The following is a 20,943-nucleotide window of genomic DNA, read 5'->3' on the forward strand; positions in this document are numbered from 1 at the left end:
CTAGTGTGATGTGCTGCTTCTGGGGCAGCTAGAGGCTGGTATTTTAAGGTTGGGAAGAGCCCAATAACCTTGGACCTTCCCAGCCTGATAATATTAGCAACCAGCTGTCTGCTTTACCTGCTGGAGATCAAAAAATAGGTCTAAAATCTGTTTGTCTTTTCACATAAAAAAACCATTAATTTCATTGTCATGAGTTTTTTTCCTGTATGTCACACAGATGGCACATGCAGACAGCACACAAATGACCCATACGTACACACAGATGGTCAAAATGGACCGTTTAAGATGAGCATTTTATATATACATTTATAGAATGAAATAGCTCATGAGTTCAAGTGTATTTAATCTCTCCCTACCCAGCCTGATAGCTGCAGCTTGTACTGAGCAGTGTGAGATCTCAGCAGCAGGATGGACACTGAGGAGCAGTCAATCAGGCTAGACAGGCAGAGATCAAGTTTCATAAGGGACAATACAGCCCATCTGACATGGTTTATCCAAGTAATGCAGCAGCATCAGGTTTATTTATGAATGTATGCAGTATTGTGTATTCTGAAATCTAATGGGAAGACTTTAAAAGGAGTTCATATTTGTATTAGTAAAATCATCACTCTAGCGTTTCTTTGCTTTTTTTAGCGCTGGAATCGTGCTTTAAATCTACCAGTCCCCTGCCCCGTCTTATACTTACCCTCTGGCATTTTCATCCTTCTCAGTGTTGCTCCATTCCTGCAGCGCCACCTTGTGCTCGTAACTTCTGACTGGACGGAAGTCAGAAGTTAGGTCACAATCTCTCAATACAAGTCTATGAGAGCCGGAACGCAGGTAGATTTACAAATACTTTCTGATTTAAAGACACAATGTACTTAAACTAGAAACCCTGATAATGCTCCTAATATAGCACAGTGCCTCAGGCTGGAGAATAACTTTGGTACATCTTTACATACTTTTGTCCAAGTTTGCACCGAATATTGGCATAATTTTAGCGCATGGTGTCACATTTCAAGCAACATTAGTTTTCATCTAGGCCATATCCCCTCGCCCACTTACAGTATGTGATGTAAGATATGGCCACTAGTTTTGTTTCCACAAATTGCAGCACATTCTGAGGTATTTAGCTTAGTTACTGTCCTCCGTATCTTGTCTGAACTTTTGTCTTGTGCTGCAGTTCAGCCCTATTAATCACTGTAAACCAATGTCTACCACGGCCTTTTCATTAAGGTGCTCGAAGACAATTGCAAGTTCAGACGTCACTTCTATCGATCAAATATCGATGGCTTCGCTTAAGATCAGAACATCAATATTGCAGTCCTGGAAAACCTCTTTCCCTCTAGCTTTAGTGGTCTTTTAACCCATTCCTGACATGGCCTATTTCAGTTTCTGACTTTTCCTCCCATTCGTCCAAGAGGGCTTATTTTTTGCGGGACGAGTTGTACCTTTGAATGACACCATTCATTTCACCGCTTGGTGTACTGGAAAACGGGGACAAAAATTACAACTGCAGTGAAATTGTGGAAAAAAAGCCACAGAATGTCAATTTATGCTTGCAGAGACACAAGTGTCCTCAGCGGGAGAACACAGCGAAAGTCTGCAGCGCCCAGAACCCGGATTGTGGGCATGGACCACTGCGTTCTTGTAGAGAAAACACTCACGTCTCTGCAGGAGGGATAACACTGCCTCTACAACGTAGTCTCCGGATCGTGGGCAAATACCCTTAGAGGCAGATCAAGGTTGAGACACGCAGCCTGCTCCATACACTCACCCCTCAATAGCACACAATAGCCTTGTACTGACGCTTCAGAAGTAGTGACTAGGGGACGATTGAAATAAAATATAAAAAATAATATATCAATCGTCGCCCCACATCTGCCGGGCAGGTGTTAATGCCACTAAGGACAGAAGGACGAAATACAGCAACTCAGGACACCACAAAAGAAACTAAGGAGATGTTGTAAGGGCACACTCCTACGTGTAGCGTGTCCCTGTGAACCTCACAGATGTATACGCAATGGTCACGTGTGTAAGGATACGTCTAAACCAAAGAAAACGCAACAGAAAATGGTCACGTGTGTAGAGACACGACAAACCTGGAACGTAACCATGTCACATGCATACGGGGGCATGTCAGACCGTGAAAGCTACCCAGTTACCGTCACTGGGTACCCAAAGCTGGCACACGCATACACACAAGTCTGTCACTGCAGACGGGGTGCGTGCATAGGGGGGCACCTTTGTCCGGAAGGACTCTAAACCCTCACCATGCCGAGACACAGTTTGTACCCAGATACGAGTAACTGGTACCGGCGCCTGCCCTAAAGTCAGAATCACACTGCACATATACACGAGTCTGCCACAGGCACTGCAGACTTACATTGGCGCTGGAACCCACTCACTCCTGACAGCAGGGAAAGCAGCCTTCGCTGTCCACATACAAAATGACTCTCGCGCCCCGATGGGCGAAGCTACAGACCTTTTATAGCTGCCACCCTGGGCCAGGTCACATGGCATGTGGTAATGGTGTCAGCTGCAACCATACAAGGGCTGTCACGTCATTGCTGAAGACATGATGACCAATCAGCAGCTGCCACTTCATCGCTGATGTCACTGATGACCAATCAGTAGCTGCCTTGTCATCAATGACATAACGCACATGCTCAGTGTGGCTGCATGAGCACTTAGGCTCAGGATGGTACAAAACTCTAGCCACCTGATGCCTCAAGCGACGGCCAGGTGGCGCTGCAGAGTTAACCGACCCCAATGTGGGAGTCAATGACGGGTGTTGTGAATGTTAGTTATGTTTTGGCTGCTGGGAAGCTCCCTCTGGTGGCCAGGAATGGTTTGGACTTGGACCAGGTGTGTTGTGCAGTGGGTGTTTCCTTTGCTAACTCTCTGCTTATTTAAGTCCTGGTCTGATTGCAGGCTGTTGCCGGATGTAAGTTGTTCTTTGTATCTCCAGCCTGCTTAATCCTGCTTTACACCACATCTACTCCAGATAAGTGCTTGCTCTTTATTTATTGTCTGTTTCTTTTGCTTATCTGGGTTTGTCATTTGTTGTGGTTGGTTTCAGTTTATTTCCTTCCAGGGATTTTCCCCCTTAGTGGATTGTTGAGGAACTCCCTGCAGTTCTGTGTGGAGTATAGCTCCTTTGGGTCCATGTGTTTGTGGCTTGTTGAATTTGTTATAATTCTTGTTTTCTGTTCATTGGTATGACAAGGGCACCTGGTATAGGACAGAGTTCAGATCGAGCGATCTGAGGGCCTTTTTGTACTATCAGGAAGTTGGTATTTTGCAGGGTTTTTCTCTGGCCACCATCAGTCCCTTTCCTGTCCTTTCCTATTTTAGTCAGCGGGGGCCTCACCTTTTGCTAATCCTGTCATCTACCTGTGTATTGTGTTTTTCCTATATCACCGCAGTCTTTGAATGTGGGGGGCTTGCTATTCTTGTCTATTTTCTGAGGCAGAGAGTTATTTATCTTTCCTACCTTTAGGATAGTTAGTTCTCCGGCTGGGTTCGCGGTGCACAGGATGTTAGTTCACCCCTCGGCTACTTCTAGTTGTGATGGTTAGTAAGGGGATGGCGGCCAGATTAGTTGCCAATGCTCTTGTCACCTTTTGCCAATGATTTGTGGTGGTCTTCCATGGTTCCGGATCTTAACAGACAGGACTAGGCCAGTTCGAGGCCGTAACAATATGCATATGGGTAAAAAAACTGGTTAGAACCAAATTCAGATGTTCGTGAATTATGGTCAGATATGTACATGATCAGATATGAACTTATGAACTACAGATATTTAGTTCAGTATTGTGATAGGGTTTGGTACAAACCTGAAACGCGTAAATAAAAGCTAGTTGACATATTACCACACATGGAACAACTCTTTTTTCACAGCAGCACAATCTACCAGAACGTCGATCTCCTACTTTCTACTTGACGTACAAAATTGACACATTGACCACATTGCACTACTGGCATAACGCCTTCTCAATTTGAGTGTTTGCCCTCGTTAAAATAAATCACATATTCTCATGTGGTGCTGATGCTGGTCCTGCAGTGTTGGCACTCGCTCACATGTGAAGATGTTATGTCACGCGAGCGCTAGACCCAATCAGCGCAAGCTTCACTGTCCTCACCTTCAGATGTATCGATCATCAGTAGGAATTGAGAGAGCACCACCAGCTTTGAGTTCCTCTGGATGTTTGATTTGTCCAGGTACAATGAAGACGGCGCTGATCTGGCACAAGGCTAGCATAACGCAACAATCTCATGTGAGCCCCGACACTGCTGGAACATCAACAGAGGTGAACATGTTTTTATTTTAACGTGGGCAAACACTCAGACTGATAAATGGTTGTCCAAGTAGAGGACAACCCCCTTTAACATATTACATTGAAGATTTTATGGCTAAAAAGCTGCATCACATTTGCCACGTGTAAACATACTGTAATGGTCACTGTTCGTGGAAATGTTCTCGATTCAGAACAAACAACACAACAGAACCAGGATTGCTTATGACCCAACTTTATAGTCAAAATGGATAAAATAAATCCTAGATTAAGGCCACGTGCACACGTTGAGTGCTTGGTGAGTTTTCGTTACCTCAGTTTTTGTAAGCCAATACCAGGAGTGGGTAAAAAATGCAGAAGTGATGCCCGTGATTATATTATACTTTTCCACTTTTCTTACTGTTCCACTCCTGGTTTTGGCTACAAATACAGAGGTAAAAAAACTCACCAAATACTCAAGGTGTGTACAAAGCCCAAGGGTACAGGCCCATGGTGCAGCAGAAGCTAGTAGCCATAAGCCAAATACACCTCTGGAATGAGGCATGAATGGGTAGTAAGGCCTCATCACAAATTTGTATTTAAGCACACATAATATAATGGGATTCATGCTATTTGGATCTATGTGTCATCGGTGTACTGTCTGTGTGACATCCATGTGTCCATTTTTACCATTAGTTGTCATGAGTGGTTTTTGTGGATGGATAAAGAACTAAAATCAATGACAAAGCTTTTCTTCCACTTTGCAGTTATACACGTACAGCCCAAGGATGCCATCTGTGTGCTGTACGTGTTTTTCACGGACCCATAACTTGTTTTAGTTCATTTCTTCCAGGATAGCCGAAAAAAAATGGACATTTCAATAGCATTATAGATTGTACTGAGTAAGTGCTGTATACGTGCCATATAGACACATGAGTGAGACCTAACTGAGGGGTTACAGGCAAACTCGAAAACGTATTGATCATGGGCTCGTACCCATCAACAAATGATTTATTAGAGAAAACCTATGGAGGTGTACGTTGTCTGCAGATCACGCAGACAGCCATTTCACACTTGTGAGAGGTTGGAGAAGACTCTCTCTCTGACACCTGTGGAGACTTACATCCTTCACTACATACGAAGATGCTCCATCAGCAGCCACATACTGTATGATATCTGACCCATGTGCACCGGATCAGACTCATCACACCGGGGCTGTCCTTTTACCTTTCAGTAGTAATGATATTTCGGGAGATGGAAAGAACTAAGACAGTATGAGGGAATTAGCCACCATAGGGCTGGATGTTTAGGGGAAATCTTGTCTTACACACATTGACACCACACTAGATGTAGCCTGGAATGGCCTGCAATTATTTTCCCACTGGATGATAAATGTTCATTTGTCTGACAGACAAAAACCACTTTGCCGTATTGGGTAGTGTAATATTACTGAAGAACGCACCTTAAATCGATCGTGTAAGACAGAGAATCTATATTTTGTGTCAGTGTAAGTTTTATAGAAATTGTATATTGTGAGGCGAAATGAACACTGTGCGCTGAGAAAGTTTTCTATGATTCACAGTAAAATGGTACATGTACTGTACATTAGAGAATGGTGAGCCCCGGAGGTAGCACACTTCTGCTATTGAAACCATTTAAAAAAATCTTGGCAAATTGATCACATCTACATACATTTTATTTATATAAGGCCAACAAATTCCACAGCACTTTACTGTTAGGTATGGAAATAATGTTATTGTGAAGAATACTTCAAGGGTATATCCGGTCTGTGACTGCTCCATGCCGGTGACGAATGCCGCCAGGCACAACAGACAGGTAGGTAGGTAGTAACTACCTGACATTTAACGCTTAGGCACACTTTTTTTGTTAATGTCCTGGTTATACCCATTGCCTTTTGAAAAAAATATTAATTGAGCTACTTGCGGGGCGACATCGAATTCTCTGCCACATTTCCCTCTCGTAGACAAGCCTAATCTTTGTCATATAATCTAACAATATGCAGCTTTCTAATGTACATTGTACGCGATTTATACAGTCTCTGCCAGTGGTCCGACAGATAAAATATCTGTTCAAACTATCAGTTTTGTTGAATTTATCCTCAAATATCAGGTCTTTAGCTCTTACATAATACACTGCATTACTGTATGACAGTAGTAATAGGTCTGTATAGGCCTGAGTGTAGGCAGACGTACTGACCGCTAAGATGATACATTCAGACCAACGTTGCCATTCTCAGACCAGTCATGGTGGCAACATGCAGACACGGCGGAGTGTGAGCCGCTACAAGCGCTTGTCTGCAATGCTACGAGTGCACAGCCTTTCCGCTTTCAATCAACCTCTATCTCCTCTGCAAGACAGATGAGACTAGTGCGAAAATAAAGTATGAACAAAGTGTAAGTACAAGATTACTGTGATTAAGCTGTAAAACTGGACAACCCTTATAGTCCAGACATTTAAAGACTAAAGGGTGTATTAAAATAACTATACTCTTGACTGGATGAAGATTATGAGGCTACAGAATAGTGGGGTATGCCTACATTTCCTCATAAAACGAAGTCCAACTACCAAGACCCACACAATTCTCAGAAAGAAGATCTCACAGCACTAATTGTTAAAGGGAACCTGCCACCACTTTTTCGGCCTATAAGCTGCAGCCACCACCACCGGGCTCTTATATACAGCATTCTAATATGCTGTATATAAGCGCCCAGGCCAGGGGTATAACATAAAAAAACACTTTATAATACTTATTTAACGGTCGCTCTGTGGGCCTTATGGGCGTCTCCATTGTCCGGTGCTGGTGCCGCCTCTTTTGGCCATCTTTGTTCTCCTTCTTCTCTAGCCACGGTGAATAACGGGTCTGACGTCATACACACACGCTGGCATTCAGGTCCTGAGCAAAGTATTGTAGTGTGCCTGTGCAGGACCGGCAAGTATGTATGACGTAGCCACATCATGCACCCAGGCTTCAGAAAGAGGACGAAGATGGTCGAAAGAGGGGGCGCCGGCATCAGACAACGGAGACGCCCATATGGCCAACCGAGTGACCGTTAGGTAAGTATTATAAAGTGTTTTTTATGTTATACCCCCGGCTTGGGCTCTTATATATAGCATGTTAGAATGCTGTATATAAGAGCCCGGTGGTGGTGGCCGCAGCTTATAGGCCAAAAAAGGGGTGACAGGTTCCCTTTAACCTGTATATTTTTCCATAATGCTTTTCTGTTTAGAAAGCAACATAGAATTGACTGATGCTGTGCAATAGAGTAGAGTAAAGGCCCCAGAAACACAAGACTAATGTTGGGATAGCAATGGTTTTGGCCAACAATCTAATTAGTACTGATGGCCAGGAATAAGTCAATCCATAATTTTGGGCTGTCAATCACATTGTTCTCCCAGATGTATGAACAGAAGGCTTTCTCATACAGATGACACAAATTTTCGACCGAACGAGTGCTCCTGTGTATGGCAAAGGTGGCTGAGATGGCTGTCGGTAGAATGATCGGCTAAAGCATCGACCAGCCAACAGTCATCTAATGTGTATGGAGCCCTAAGAAGTCAGAAGCTACCTCTTGTGCAGGAGCATTGACTAGAACACCAAAATCTCTTTGTTCTCTGGGTCATAAACAGTGGCGTGCAAACGTTTGGGCACCACTGGTGAAAATTACTGTTGTTGTGAACAATTAAGCAAGTTGAAGATAACACATTTCCTTTGCGTTTTAGGCAAAAACAAATCATCATTTACATTTTTAAATAACTAAAAAAGGAAGATGGGCAGATACAAAACTTTGGGCACCCCGAATGGTTAGTACCTAGCAACCCCTTTGGTAGGTATCACAGCTTGTAAATGATTTTTGCAGCAAGCCAAGAGTCTATCAATTCTTTGAGGGATTTGCAACTATTCTTTCTTGGAAAAGTCTTCCAGTTTTGTGAGTTTCCTGGGTCATCTTGCATGCACGGCTCTTGTGAGGTCTAGTTACAGATTTTCAATGATGTTCAGATCAGGGGATTGTAAGGGCCATTGTAAAACCTTCAGCTTAAACATTTTGAGGTAGTCTATTGTGGATTTTGATGTGTGTTTAGGATCATTATCCATTTGTAGAAGCTATCATCCATTCAACTTCAGCTTTTTTACAGATGTTATGTTTGCATCAAGAGTTTGTGGAAATGTCATTGAATCCATTCTTCCATCTATGAAATGTCCCTCGCACCATTAGCTGCAATACAACTCCAAAGCATGATTAATCCACCCCTATGCTTTATGGTTGTTGATATTTTCTTTTACTGAAGTTCTGTGCCCTTTTTTCTCCACACATACCTTTGATCATTGTGGCCAAAGAGTCCTATTTTAACCTCATCGGTCCACAGGACTTGTTTCCAAAATACATCAGCCTTCTTAAAATGTTTTTTTTGCATAGTCCTGACGCTGAACTTTATGGTGAGGACGCAGAAGAGGTTTTCTTCTGATGACTCTTCCATGAAGGACATATTTTTGCAGGTATCTGAACAGAAGAACAATGTACCACAGCTCCAGAGTCTGCTAAATCTTCCTGAAGGTCTTCAGCAGTAAATCAGGATTCTGATTTGCCTCTCTAGCAATCCTACAAGCAGCTTTCACCGAAATTTTGCTTGGTCTTCCAGACCTTATCTTGACCTTCACTGTTCCTGTTAACTGCCATTTCTTAGTTAGAATTCAAACTGAGGAAAGGGCAACTTGATTTGCTATCTTCTTATATTCTTTTCCTGCTTTGTGGGCCTCCACCATTTTCAGAGTGCTAGCCAGCTGCTTAGAAGAATCCATGGCTGCTGTTTTTTGGTACAAGGTTAGAGGGGGCTGGGTTTTTATAAAGCTGTGATATTTGCATCATCTGGCCTTTCCTAACGATGATAGTGAACAAGCTATAACCCTAACAGGCTAATAAATGTCTCAAACCGTGAACACACAATTCTCCAAGTGTGTCCAAACGTTTGCATTGGTCCATTTTCCTTTTTGTAATTTTTAAAATGTAAAAGAAGAAAATAAGTGTATTTTTTGCCAAAATTGCCAAGTACAAAAAGGAAATGTGACATCTTTAACTTTATGCCTTTTAGAGATCATTCATCTTCAACTTCCTCAAGTATTCACCAGATCAGTAATTTTGACCAGGGGTTCCCAAACATTTGCATGCCACTGTGTGTATACATATATTATATATATATATAATATATATATAATATATATATATATATATATATATATATATATATATATATATATACACACACACAAAAATATATATTAGACCTGCTGAGGCTTGTGTACTTATTTGATAGCTCATGTAAATTGGCTTTAGAATCCTTTTTCTCCACTGATGTTGAAATACAAATTTTATGAATCCAGCTAGATCGGTGTTTCAGTAATTGTTTCTCAGCTTATCGGTCAACAGCGCTGCGGCCAATCACTGTGCTCAACAGCTTGCGTCATCTACATCGCTGACTACCGGCTGACATGAGTATTTTCGAGCAAAAAGGTGAAGCCTAAAAGCCCCTTTAATGAATAGTATAAAACATGGAAATGTAATAAATCATAATTGAATGTCACCTACTTACCCTTTCCAAATCTTGCCTTAGATGTGTAAATAGCTTTAATCGCCTGTACAGAACGTCTTGCTCTTGCTGAGCTAGATCATCTACTTCGTCTGTTTTAGGACTTAAAAGAGGCTTATTAAAGTTTGCCTTCCTCTTCAGCTTCCAGTATTGGTAAACAAAGTCAACCACATTCCTGTTCACATTAAGATTCTCTGCCACATCCTCCGACTTCACAAGTTCATGGAAATCCTCCTCCAGTTGCAGAAGCTTTTGCTTTCTCAAGGTGACCTTTTCAAGGTCCTGCTGCAATTGGTCAGCATCTGCTGAGGCAACAGATGAGGATGGTCTTTGGCTGCACTGATCCTCTGGTTTGGTGGCTCCTTTGCTGTGATCCAGACAATAGGACTTGAACTTCACCTCATCGTTCTCTGCCAAGGTGGTGTGCATCTCTAGGTTGTGGTCAAAGGCGCAGGTAACGTGGAAAGCGGTAATGCAGGATGGCATAGAACACTAGAAGGAAAACACACAATGTTACCACAAATATAGAAGTGGTCCTATAATTTACTTTTTTACAGAAAATATAAAAGTAATAAACTCTAATTTGATATAACAAACACTATTAGATGTGCTTCTCACATTGCTTAAGGGGACCTAAATGAAATGGACACCTTTGACGAGGGTAAAAGTATTTTTGCACATGTATGTGCTACCGTTAATTAAAAGATTGCCAGAAATATAACATTAATGTCCTATCCATTGTCACGTCTCCACCAGAGTCAATTTCTGCTTCGATTACCAGACGACGACGCGTCCCCACTGTGGACGGCGCTGGGGACGGGGGAGCAGTCAGTGGCTCTGCCGGGTGCAGGCTCCGCTCATCCATTAGGCTGGGTTTCACCAGGACCTGCAGTACCACTGGTTGACTGTGGTGGTGTGTGCCTTCTGGCAGGAGTAACTACTTTTCAGCTGGGGCCAATGGGAAGGCACCACACCCCTCCAATGCTTTCTCCCTTCTGCTGGCAGGTGCCAGATATAGTCCTGTAACTCTCTGGTAGACTCTGGTTCCTTGCTGTTTGTTTGTATTTCCATATATTGACCCTTAGCATGATTACCTGAACACTCTTCTGCCTGCCGTTCCTGTACTTAGCTGCTAACTCCGGATTTGACCCTTAACTTGATTACCTGACCACTCTTCTGCCTGCCGTTTCTATACTTTGCTGCTAGCTCCGGTTTTGACCCTTAGCTTGATATCTGACCACTCTCCCACCTGACGATTTTTGTCCCTGTTCTACCTTCTGGATTGACCCTGCCTGGCTACTACTCTTATCAGGACTGTAATCTTCCACGGGCAGCGATCACCTGGGCCCTGTCATTATTCCAAATCCCTGTATAGGGGTTAAAGGGTTGTGGGGTCCGGGTTCCTGCTTTGTGGGTGGTTGCCTCTATCCATATATTTCCCTGATCCTGAGTCTGTCACATCCATATTGATAACCTACCCCCGCCGATCAGCTCTTAACGGTACCACTGCTGCAGACTGGAACTACTTAAGCACAGCTCCATCAATGGAATTGTGGCTGTGGCCAGGCACTGCACATTTGCCACCTATTGATTCGAATAGGGGCGAATATGCAATACTCAATAGTGAGCACTATTCAGTTGACGGAGTAGTTCCGGCTGATGGTGGCACCGGGAACTGATGACTGGCTGCGTGCCAGGTGTCGCACCCCCAACAATCAGACATTGATGACCTATCTTAAGAATAGGTCATCAATATTAATATTCTGGACAACCCCTTTAAGAAAAGTCACATTTTAGTCTTCATTTCTTCTTTAATTTTCAATCTGATCCAGGGTCAGATTTTTCTCTTGTGGGAATCTCTCTCCTGCTAGAATTGACAGGCTGTGAGGTCAGTGTGTATTCAGGCTGGTGCTTTTATCACTGCTCATATGTCAGCATAGTTTCAATCCCACACTTATTTTGGCTCCATGTGCTTTCCTACTTCTCTATAACCAGTTTTCTCTGCCCTCCCTGAAATACTTTTTTCCCTATCCATGCTTTGAACCTCTGTGCAAAACTTGCTGATATCTCTAAGTCCAATTTCACACATCTGGGGACCGGCAGTGTATCTCATAATACAGTCATGAAAAAGTTTGGGCACCCCTATTAATGTTAACCATTTTTATTTATAACAATTTGGGTTTTTGCAACAGCCATTTCAGTTTCATAGATCTACTAACTGATGGACTGAGTAATATTTCTAGATTGAAATGAGGTTTATTGTACTAACAGAAAATGTGCAATCCGCAATTAAACAAAATTTGACCGGTGCAAAAGTATGGGCACCTCAACATAAAAGTGACATTAATATTTTGTAGATCCTCCTTTTGCAAAAATAACAGACTCTAGTCGCTTTCTGTAGCTTTTAATGAGTTCCTGGCTGAAGGTATATTTGACCATTCCTGTTTACAAAACAATTCCAGTTCAGTTACGTTTGATGGTCCCCGAGCATGGACAGCACGCTTCAAATCATGCCACAGATTCTCAGTGATATTCAGGTCTGGGGACTGGGATGGCCATTCCAGAACATTGTAATTGTTCCTCTGCATGAATGCCTGAGTAGATTTGGAGCGGTGTTTTGGATCATTGTCTTGCTGAAATATAAATCCCCTGCGTAACTTCAACTTCGTCACTGATTCTTGCATATTATTGTCAAGAATCTGCTGATACTGAGTTGAATCCATGCGACCCTCAACTTTAACAAGATTCCCGGTGCTGGCATTGGCCACACAGCCCCAAGCCACCAAATTTTACTGTGGGTAGCAAGTGCTTTTCTTGCAATGCCATGTTTTTTTGCCTCCATGCATAACGTCTTTTTGTATGACCAAACAACTCAATCTTTATTTCATCAGTCCACAGGACCTTCTTCCAAAATGTAACTGGCTTGTCCAAATGTGCTTTTGCATACCTCAGGCGACTCTGTTTGTGGCGTGCTTGCAGAAACGGCTTCTTACGCATCACTCTCACATACATCTGCTCCTTGTGCAACGTGCGCTGTATTGTTGACCGATGCACATTGACACCATCTGCAGCAAGATGAAGCTGCAGGTCTTTGGAGGTGGTCTGTGGATTGTCCTTGACTGTTCTCACCATTCTTCTTCTCTGCCTTTGTGATATTTTTCTTGGCCTGCCACTTCTGGGCTTAACAAGAACTGTACCTGTGTTCTTCCATTTCCATACTATGTTCCTCACAGTGGAAACTGACAGGTTAAATCTCTGAGACAACTTTTTGTATCCTTCCCCTGAACAACTATGTTGAATAATCTTTGTTTTCAGATCATTTGAGAGTTGTTTTGAGGAGCCCATGATGCCACTCTTCATAGGAGATTCAAATAGAAGAACAACTTGCAAGTGGCCACCTTAAATACCTTTTCTCATGATTGGATACACCTGCCTATGAAGTTCAAAGCTCAATGAGGTAACAAAACTAATTTAGTGGTTTAGTAAGTCAGTAAAAAGTAGTTAGGAGTGTTCAAATCAAGAAATTGATAAGGGTGCCCATACTTTTGCACCGGTCAAATTTTGTTTAAATGCGGATTGCACATTTTCTGTTAGTACAATAAACGTCATTTCAATCCAGAAATATTACTCAGTCCATCAGTTATTAGATATATGAAGCTGAAATAGCTGTTGCAAAAACCCAAATTGTTATAAAAAAAAAAAAAAAAAAGGTTAACATTAATAGGGGTGCCCAAACTTTTTCATATGACTGTAAAGGGGTTTAAATTGATTTTTGATACGATTTTTTTACTGTAATGTGCAAAATGGTTTTTAGTACTCTTTAACAGATTTTTTTATTGATCTTAACAACTACTGTTCATATAGCAAGTTTTTTGTTTTTTTCCTGATTCAGTTTTTAAAACTGCGAAATGGAAAAAATATCAGTGACCTGTCATTTCTTTGATTTGGATTCCACCAAACTTTACAATAAAGTCAAAAGGCTGTAAAAAAACAACCAAAAAAAACCAAAACTTGCGGAGAACTAAATCAAAGCCTCGAAACCCACATTAAAAAAGGCATTTTAACTAAAACTGCTTGGATTTTTTTTTACATAGATTTCTCATATAAACCACAATAACCATTTCAACTTCTAAAATAACTTGTGTAAATATACTATACATTTTGTCAGACTGTGAGCGTTGCTGAGGTCCACACTTCACGACTATGAAGTCCCCTGCCCCTGGTATTATACTCATCCTCTGGCATCTTAACCTTTTTTCGGCTACGCTCCAGTCCTGCCATCTTGTGTCTGTTACTTCTGACTGTTCGGAAGTCAGAAATTATGTCACAAGGTCTCAATTCAACTCTATGAGAGCCAGAATGAGGCTCTCATAGACTTGTATTGAGTTGTGACATACGGCGCATTCCAGGAAACACTGGAGCTGCCGGCAGGTCAAAAATCATTGGTGACCAAGAGGGGCGACAATAAAAACAGATGAAGCTGCTGGAGGGTGAGTATAATACAGGGGACTTACATTTAAAGCACCACTCCAGAGCTTAAAAAAAAACCCTGGTGTGGTGCTTTATAGAACAACCAAACTTTTATTTTATTTCATGATCCAATAGGACAAGAGAAGGTAAGGAATTCTACAATGCATGTTAATAGAGTAAAATGTATATTTCCCCACTTATTAGTCTCTTATCCCTTCGCAGTGATAATTCCATAAACTGCTCATACAGTGTGTCCACCCATATCCTGTCCATCGCCATTAACTTGAGAACGGTGGCAATTATAGGAATAGAAGTGGTGTCTAGGAATAGTAAAGTAGCCATGCGCTACACAATGAAACCACCTATAGCGCCACCGGGTGGAAAACAACGGAGTTATCATTTTGATCTTGAAAACGGAACGAGATAGAGAAAAAAGTGAATTACAAAGTTGTAGGGCATCATCAATTCAATACGAATCGACACCTTGCATACAGAAATGCTATGATTAGAACGTGTAAAACTCACAAGGCTGTGGACGTGAAGCGATACCTCATGGAGACCTTCCTACAAGTCATTGGGTATGGTGGCTGTGTGGGGTGTCCTCCACGCTCACCTGACCTGACCCCACTGGACTTCTCTCTGTGAGATCACATCAAACAGCAGGTGTATGCGACCCCTCCACCAACATTGCAGGACTTAGGACAACGTATCACAGATGCTTGTGCAAACGTGTCACCTGCCATATTGCACAACGTGCAGCAAGATACAGTATGCTGTGCAGAGGCCAGATGTGCATTGCAGCTGACGGTGGCCACTTTGAGCATCAAAGTTAAATGAGCGCCATATGCGTTACCAGCATTCAATGTTTTGGGGGGGGTCATGAGTTTCATATCATAGCATTTCTTTATGGAAGGTGTCGATTCGTATTGAATTGATGATGCCCTACAATTTTGTAATTCACTTTTTTTCTCTATCTCGTTCCGTTTTCGAGCTAAAAATGCTAACTCCGTTGTTTTCCACCAGGTGGCGCTATAGGTGGTTTCATTGCGTAGCGCATGGCTACTTTATTATACCTAGACTCCACTTCTATGCCTATAGCTGCCACCGTTCTCTAGTTAATGGCGGTGGCCAGTATATACTCTACCGTCATTTAAAGAAAGGGTTCATGAGAAAGAGAGCAGATAAAAAAGCCATATATGACCCTATAGCTTAATACCGGCAAAGATTTACTACCTGTCCCCTGCAGAAGAAAATAGCAGCCAGGCACATCATACGTCAAGGAAAATTAGCTTCCTGCAATGAGCTCAAATCAATGGGTTATTTGTGATTCCAGAAAACGTTTAAAGCGAATTTTACTGTGATCTGAGAAAAGAATAATTATAGGGGCTGAGAGTCTGATTCCAAAAATGGGTCACGTACTGGACTGAGTGCTGCAGTTTTGACAGAATTCCTGTTTTCTCTGCTGTAGATTTAGCAGTGGTCAGAATACTAAAGTCTGTATAACCCCCTAACAGCCCTGATTGGCAGCTTTCTGTGTTCACTGTTCATTGTCAGCAAACTGCCAATCTGGCAACACAGATTAGCCTGACTAGACTGAGCAGGATTCCTAGTCAGGCAGTGATAATCTCCTGATGATAAAACTCCTTATTGAAACTACAGCACACAGCCCAATAAATAACACATTACTGGAATCAGGGTCACTGCCCCTACATTATGCTGGTGTCAGATTAAATAAGAAAAGCCAGTTGGCAGATTTTGTGTAAAGGGAATCTGTCACTAGGTTTTTACCATCTAATCTGAAAGACAGAGAACCTTATTCCAGCAATATGTCACTTACTGGGCTGCTTGCTGAAACTTTGCTAAAATCACTGTTTTATCACCAGGAGATTATCCCTAAAAGACTAGTAATCCTGCTGCCATGTAGTCCTTCATATTCATAAGAACCATACACCCCGTCCTCACCACTAATTGGTTGGTTTCTGTCTATGCAGTTTACACAGAAAGCTGTCAATCAGTGGTGTGAGTGGGGTTACATAGAGCTCAGCATTCAGAGAAATGTATTAAATGACAGTGGTATAACCAATAACTATGGATCCATATCATTCTGATGTAAATCAGACCTATTGAGGACTCACAAGTATAATAAAGTGGCTTTTCAAAACCGAATCCCCCTAGAGAAGGGAGTTAAAACACCATCATTTTCATCTATTTAATAAAATTATTAAAAAAATATGCTTTGATTCTATTTTTTTGCTTCCTTAGCCTGGTATTATTGACATTCTTGTATATAAATTGGCATCAAAGTAAAAAAGTAGTGTATCAGCAGCGGAAACTAATGCCGAATGGCATGAATGTAGGTTAAGACATTCCACATAAGAAATATAATACTACACCCAGATCTATTCAACCATTTCCAAAGGTTTTAGAGTGAAATATGAACAAAAATTAGGAAATCATAGAATGCACCAGATTTGCGCAACATATTTAAACTTTGAGCTGCACATGCCAAAAACTGGAAAGAGGGAGGGGCCTTCATAGAAGGCGTGGCCTCCATAGAGGGAGCAGCCTTCATAGAGGGAGCAGCCTTCATAGAGAGAGGAGCCTTCATAGAAAGAGCGGCCTTCATAGAGGGAGCGGCCTTCATAGAGGGAGCGGCCTTCATAGAGGAAGCGGCCTTCATAGAGGAAGCGGCCTTCATAAAGAGGGAGTGGCCTACATAAAGAGGGAGTTGCCTTGATAGAGGGAGGAGCCTTCGTAGAGTGAGCAGCCTTCATAGAGAGAAGAGCCTTCATAGAGGGAGTGGTCTGGCCATCATAGAGGGAGGAGCCTTCATAGAGGGAGTGTCCTTCATAAAGAGGGAGTGTCCTACATAAAGAGGAAGTGGCCTACATAAAGAGGGAGTGGCCTACATAAAGAGGGAGTGGCCTACATAAAGAGGGAGCGGCCTTCATTGAGGGAGCAGCCTTCATAGAGGGAGGAGCCTTTATAGAGGGAGCAGTCTTCAAAGAAGGAGGGGCCTCCATAGAGGGAGCGGCCTTCATAGAGGGAGCGGCCTTCATAGAGGGAGCGGCCTTCATAGAGGGAGCGGCCTTCATAGAGGGAGCGGCCTTCATAGAGGGAGCGGCCTTCATAGAGGCAGCAGCCTTCATAGAGGGAGCAGCCTTCATAGAGGGAGCGGCCTTCATAGAGGGAGTGGCTTTCATAGTTACATAGGTTGAAAAAAGACCTAGGTCCATCTAGTTCAACCTTCCTCCACCAATTCTACATTTTGTCCCTAAGTCACTTATAACCAACAATGTTGTGTGTACTGAGGAAATCATCCAGCCCGTGGTAGGGCATTCCACAATCTGACTGCTCTAACTGTAAAGAACCCTTTCCTATTTAGCTACTGGAATCTCTTTTCTCCCACTCACAGAGAATGCCCCCTGGTCCTTATTATTGAGGAACACTAAGGACCAGGAATTAGGCAACAGTTACTCTGGACTCCGTATGGAAACTGTTTAGCAGTGTCCCTATTTTCAGTGCTGCACCACTGAAAAGTCAAACAATGCCGGACGATAGCCGAGATAAAGTCCAAAATTACTCCCTCTTGCTCATTATAGGGAATCTTCTGTGGGGGCTTGTCTAAATCATGTACTTCAGAGATTTGCACGGAAACCTTGGTGTAAGCGCTTAGCGTAGAGTGCAGGATAAATGTGAGCCTAGCCGTAATACAAGCTTTGGGAGGCAGAATGAACAAATCAACAGCAAATTTTTTTATTATTTTTTTATGATGTTCACAGAGCAGTATAAGTGATTTGACAGCTTTATTCTTCAGGTCGGTGCGATTACAGTGATTCTAGATTTATATATTTTTTTTATGTTTGGCTATTATCACACAATAAAAAACACTGTTTCCATATTTCTGCCGACAGTCTTGTGAGGTCTTCTCTTTAGTGGGCAGAGTTGCCGTTTCTATTGATACCATTTCCGGGCGGGCACAATATTTTTTGATCGCATTCTATACTAATTCTTAGAAGGCAGCAATTAGGAATTGTTTTTTTTTGTTGTTTTTTGATGCCACTCACCATGTGGTAAAAGCGATGACAGCTTTATTCTTCAGGTCAGTATACTTACAGTGATACCACATTTACAGATTTTTCTTTTACACAATAAAAACAATTTTATGTAAAAATTGTTTTTGCATTGCTGTATTCTGGGAGCTATAGCTTTTTTATTTCTGTGCTGACGGAGCTGTATAGAAGCTTGTTTTCTTGAGGGACAAGATGATGTTTTCGGTGATACTATTTTTATGTACATTTGACATTTTGATCGTGTTATTCCACTTTTTTTGCAGTATGATGAAACCATAGTTTTTACCACTGTTTTTTACGGTCTTCACTGAATGGGTTAAATAGCGTGACAGTTTTATAGAATGGGATATTCAGGACATGGCAATACTAAACGTGTACTTTATGTTTTTACATAAATAGACAGATTTGGTGGTATCATTTTTTTCAGTGTTTTATTCTTTATTTTGTGATTTATTTTAAATATTTTTAACAATTTTTTTTTGTACTTAGTCTCTATATGGGACTTTAAAGGGAACCGGTCAGGTCCCATATGCACACTAACCTAGAAGCAGGGTGATGTGTGGTCTAGTAACCCCTTCCTACCCATCCCTGTGTTGTAATATGAATGTATACAAATATGTTTTATTACTTACATGTTCCTTATGTAAATGATCTGGGGATCTAGTCTCCTGGGTGTCGCATCGCCCCGTGGGCGTTTGCATGCTTTCCGTGGTATCATAATAATAATAATCTTTATTTCTCTAGCACCAACATATTCAGCAGCGCTTTACAATTCAGGAGGATCATATACAAACAAGTAACAGTTATAGAAAATACCTGTGGGCGTGATACCATGGATTTATATGAGCGACTTCCCCATTGGTTCCGTGATATCCCGCGCGTGCGTGCTTGCCATTCCTGCATCCTTGTTATCCGGGCGCTTCTCAGCTTCAGAGGCGCTCTGCGCATGATCGGAACCGCAGGAGTCTTCTGATCACGCACAGAGCGTGGCTGAAGTCGACAAGCAAACACTCGGATAACAAGGCTGCGGGAATGGTAAGCGCACACATGCGGGATCTCAAGGAGCTGACGATGACGTTGCTCATGTAAATCCATGGTATCACGCCCACAGGGGTGTGATACCACGGAAACCATGCAAACGCCCACAGGGCAATGCGACGCCCAGGGGACTAGACCTTCTGCTTATTTACATAAGGAACATGTAAGTAATAAAAAGTATTTTTATACATTCATATTACACAATATAAATAAGGGACCTGACAGGTTCCCTTTAACTTTTATTACTCTCATCACTGGTGTAATGCATATACATTGCAATACATCACACCTGTCAGTGTTACACTGACTGAACGCCTTGCAGACCATGCTGTTCACATGCTCTAACAGGCAATCGTAGCTGGCAGATCTACAGGTCGTTATTAACCTTGGGTTGCTGTGACAATAACCAGGACTCCATGATCATGTTGCAGGCGCCCCATTCGGATGGGAGGAGCGCATTCCCTTTTCCAGTCTCCTAAATGCTGCAATAGCTATCGATCATGGCATTTAGGGGGTAAAACTGCTAGAGGCGATGTGGGCACCGGCCCTGGCAGCGACAGCCTATAACTTACAACAAACTTCCGTGCCCCCATGACCTTCCCGACGATGAATTAAATTTCCGACAAATGTCGTAAAGGAGTTATTCATGGATATATGTCATGTAAATAAGGCCTATATCTAGTTTATTAATAGAGACATGGAATTTTTTAGATAAGGAAAATCCATATTTGATTCTCTTTTTGATGTAGGACAGAGGATCATGCCATCTGAACTGAAATATAACATACAGTTTAATTATACATGAATATTTCTGTCTCAGAAACATTTTCTTGGTTCATGCTGAATCTTTGAAAGCATAATTGAAGCCAGAAAAAGAAACAAATCAATATTAACTACTGCACATAAGGCAAATGGGTGGAAAACTATGGAGCAATCTATTATCCAATAGTTAATTACAGATCTTACTAATGTGGCTAGCACTACTTGTGAATTGGCTATTGCAGTAATCTCAGAAGCACCATATTAAGCGCTAAAGGCCACTTTACACGCAACGATGTCGCTGCCAATCGCACCCGCCCCCATCGGTTGGGCGTCACGGGCAAATCGCTGCCCGTGGACCACAATATCGGTAGTCCCCGTCACACATACTTACCTTCCTAGCGACGTCGCTGTGGCCGGCAAACTGCCTCCTTTCTAAGGGGGCGGTTTGTGCAGCTTCACAGCGACGTCACACGGCAGCCGTCCAATAGAAGCGGAGGGGCGGAGAGCAGTCGAAAGAAAGACACGCCCACCTCGTTACCGGAAGACGCAGGTACGGTGTTGTTCCTCGTTCCTGGGGTGTCACATGTAGCGACGTGTGCTGCCTCAGGAACGACGAACAACCTGCAACAGCAACGATATTTGGGATTAGAATGACATGTCAACGATCAAGTGAGTAATTTTGATCGTTAGCGGTCATTCGTACGTTTCACACACAACGACGTCACAAACGAAGCCGGATG

At 42.4% G+C, this 20,943-nt stretch overlaps 1 protein-coding gene across 4 annotated transcripts in view; it reads right to left on the reverse strand.

Annotated features, from left to right (window-relative positions):
- The window catches only part of JADE2 (jade family PHD finger 2), a 353,612-nt gene that overhangs the window by 36,267 nt on the left and 296,402 nt on the right, over positions 1 to 20,943 (reverse strand). For all 4 annotated transcript variants that reach the window (XM_075344470.1, XM_075344469.1, XM_075344472.1 and 1 more), the window contains exon 9: positions 9,864 to 10,352. In XM_075344470.1, coding sequence (XP_075200585.1) covers positions 9,864 to 10,352 — 489 coding nt within the window. The remainder of the gene's footprint in view (positions 1 to 9,863; positions 10,353 to 20,943) is intronic.

The sequence above is a fragment of the Anomaloglossus baeobatrachus genome, chromosome 4, assembly GCF_048569485.1.
Source record: "Anomaloglossus baeobatrachus isolate aAnoBae1 chromosome 4, aAnoBae1.hap1, whole genome shotgun sequence".
In the NCBI taxonomy this organism is placed as follows: Eukaryota; Metazoa; Chordata; class Amphibia; order Anura; family Aromobatidae; genus Anomaloglossus; species Anomaloglossus baeobatrachus.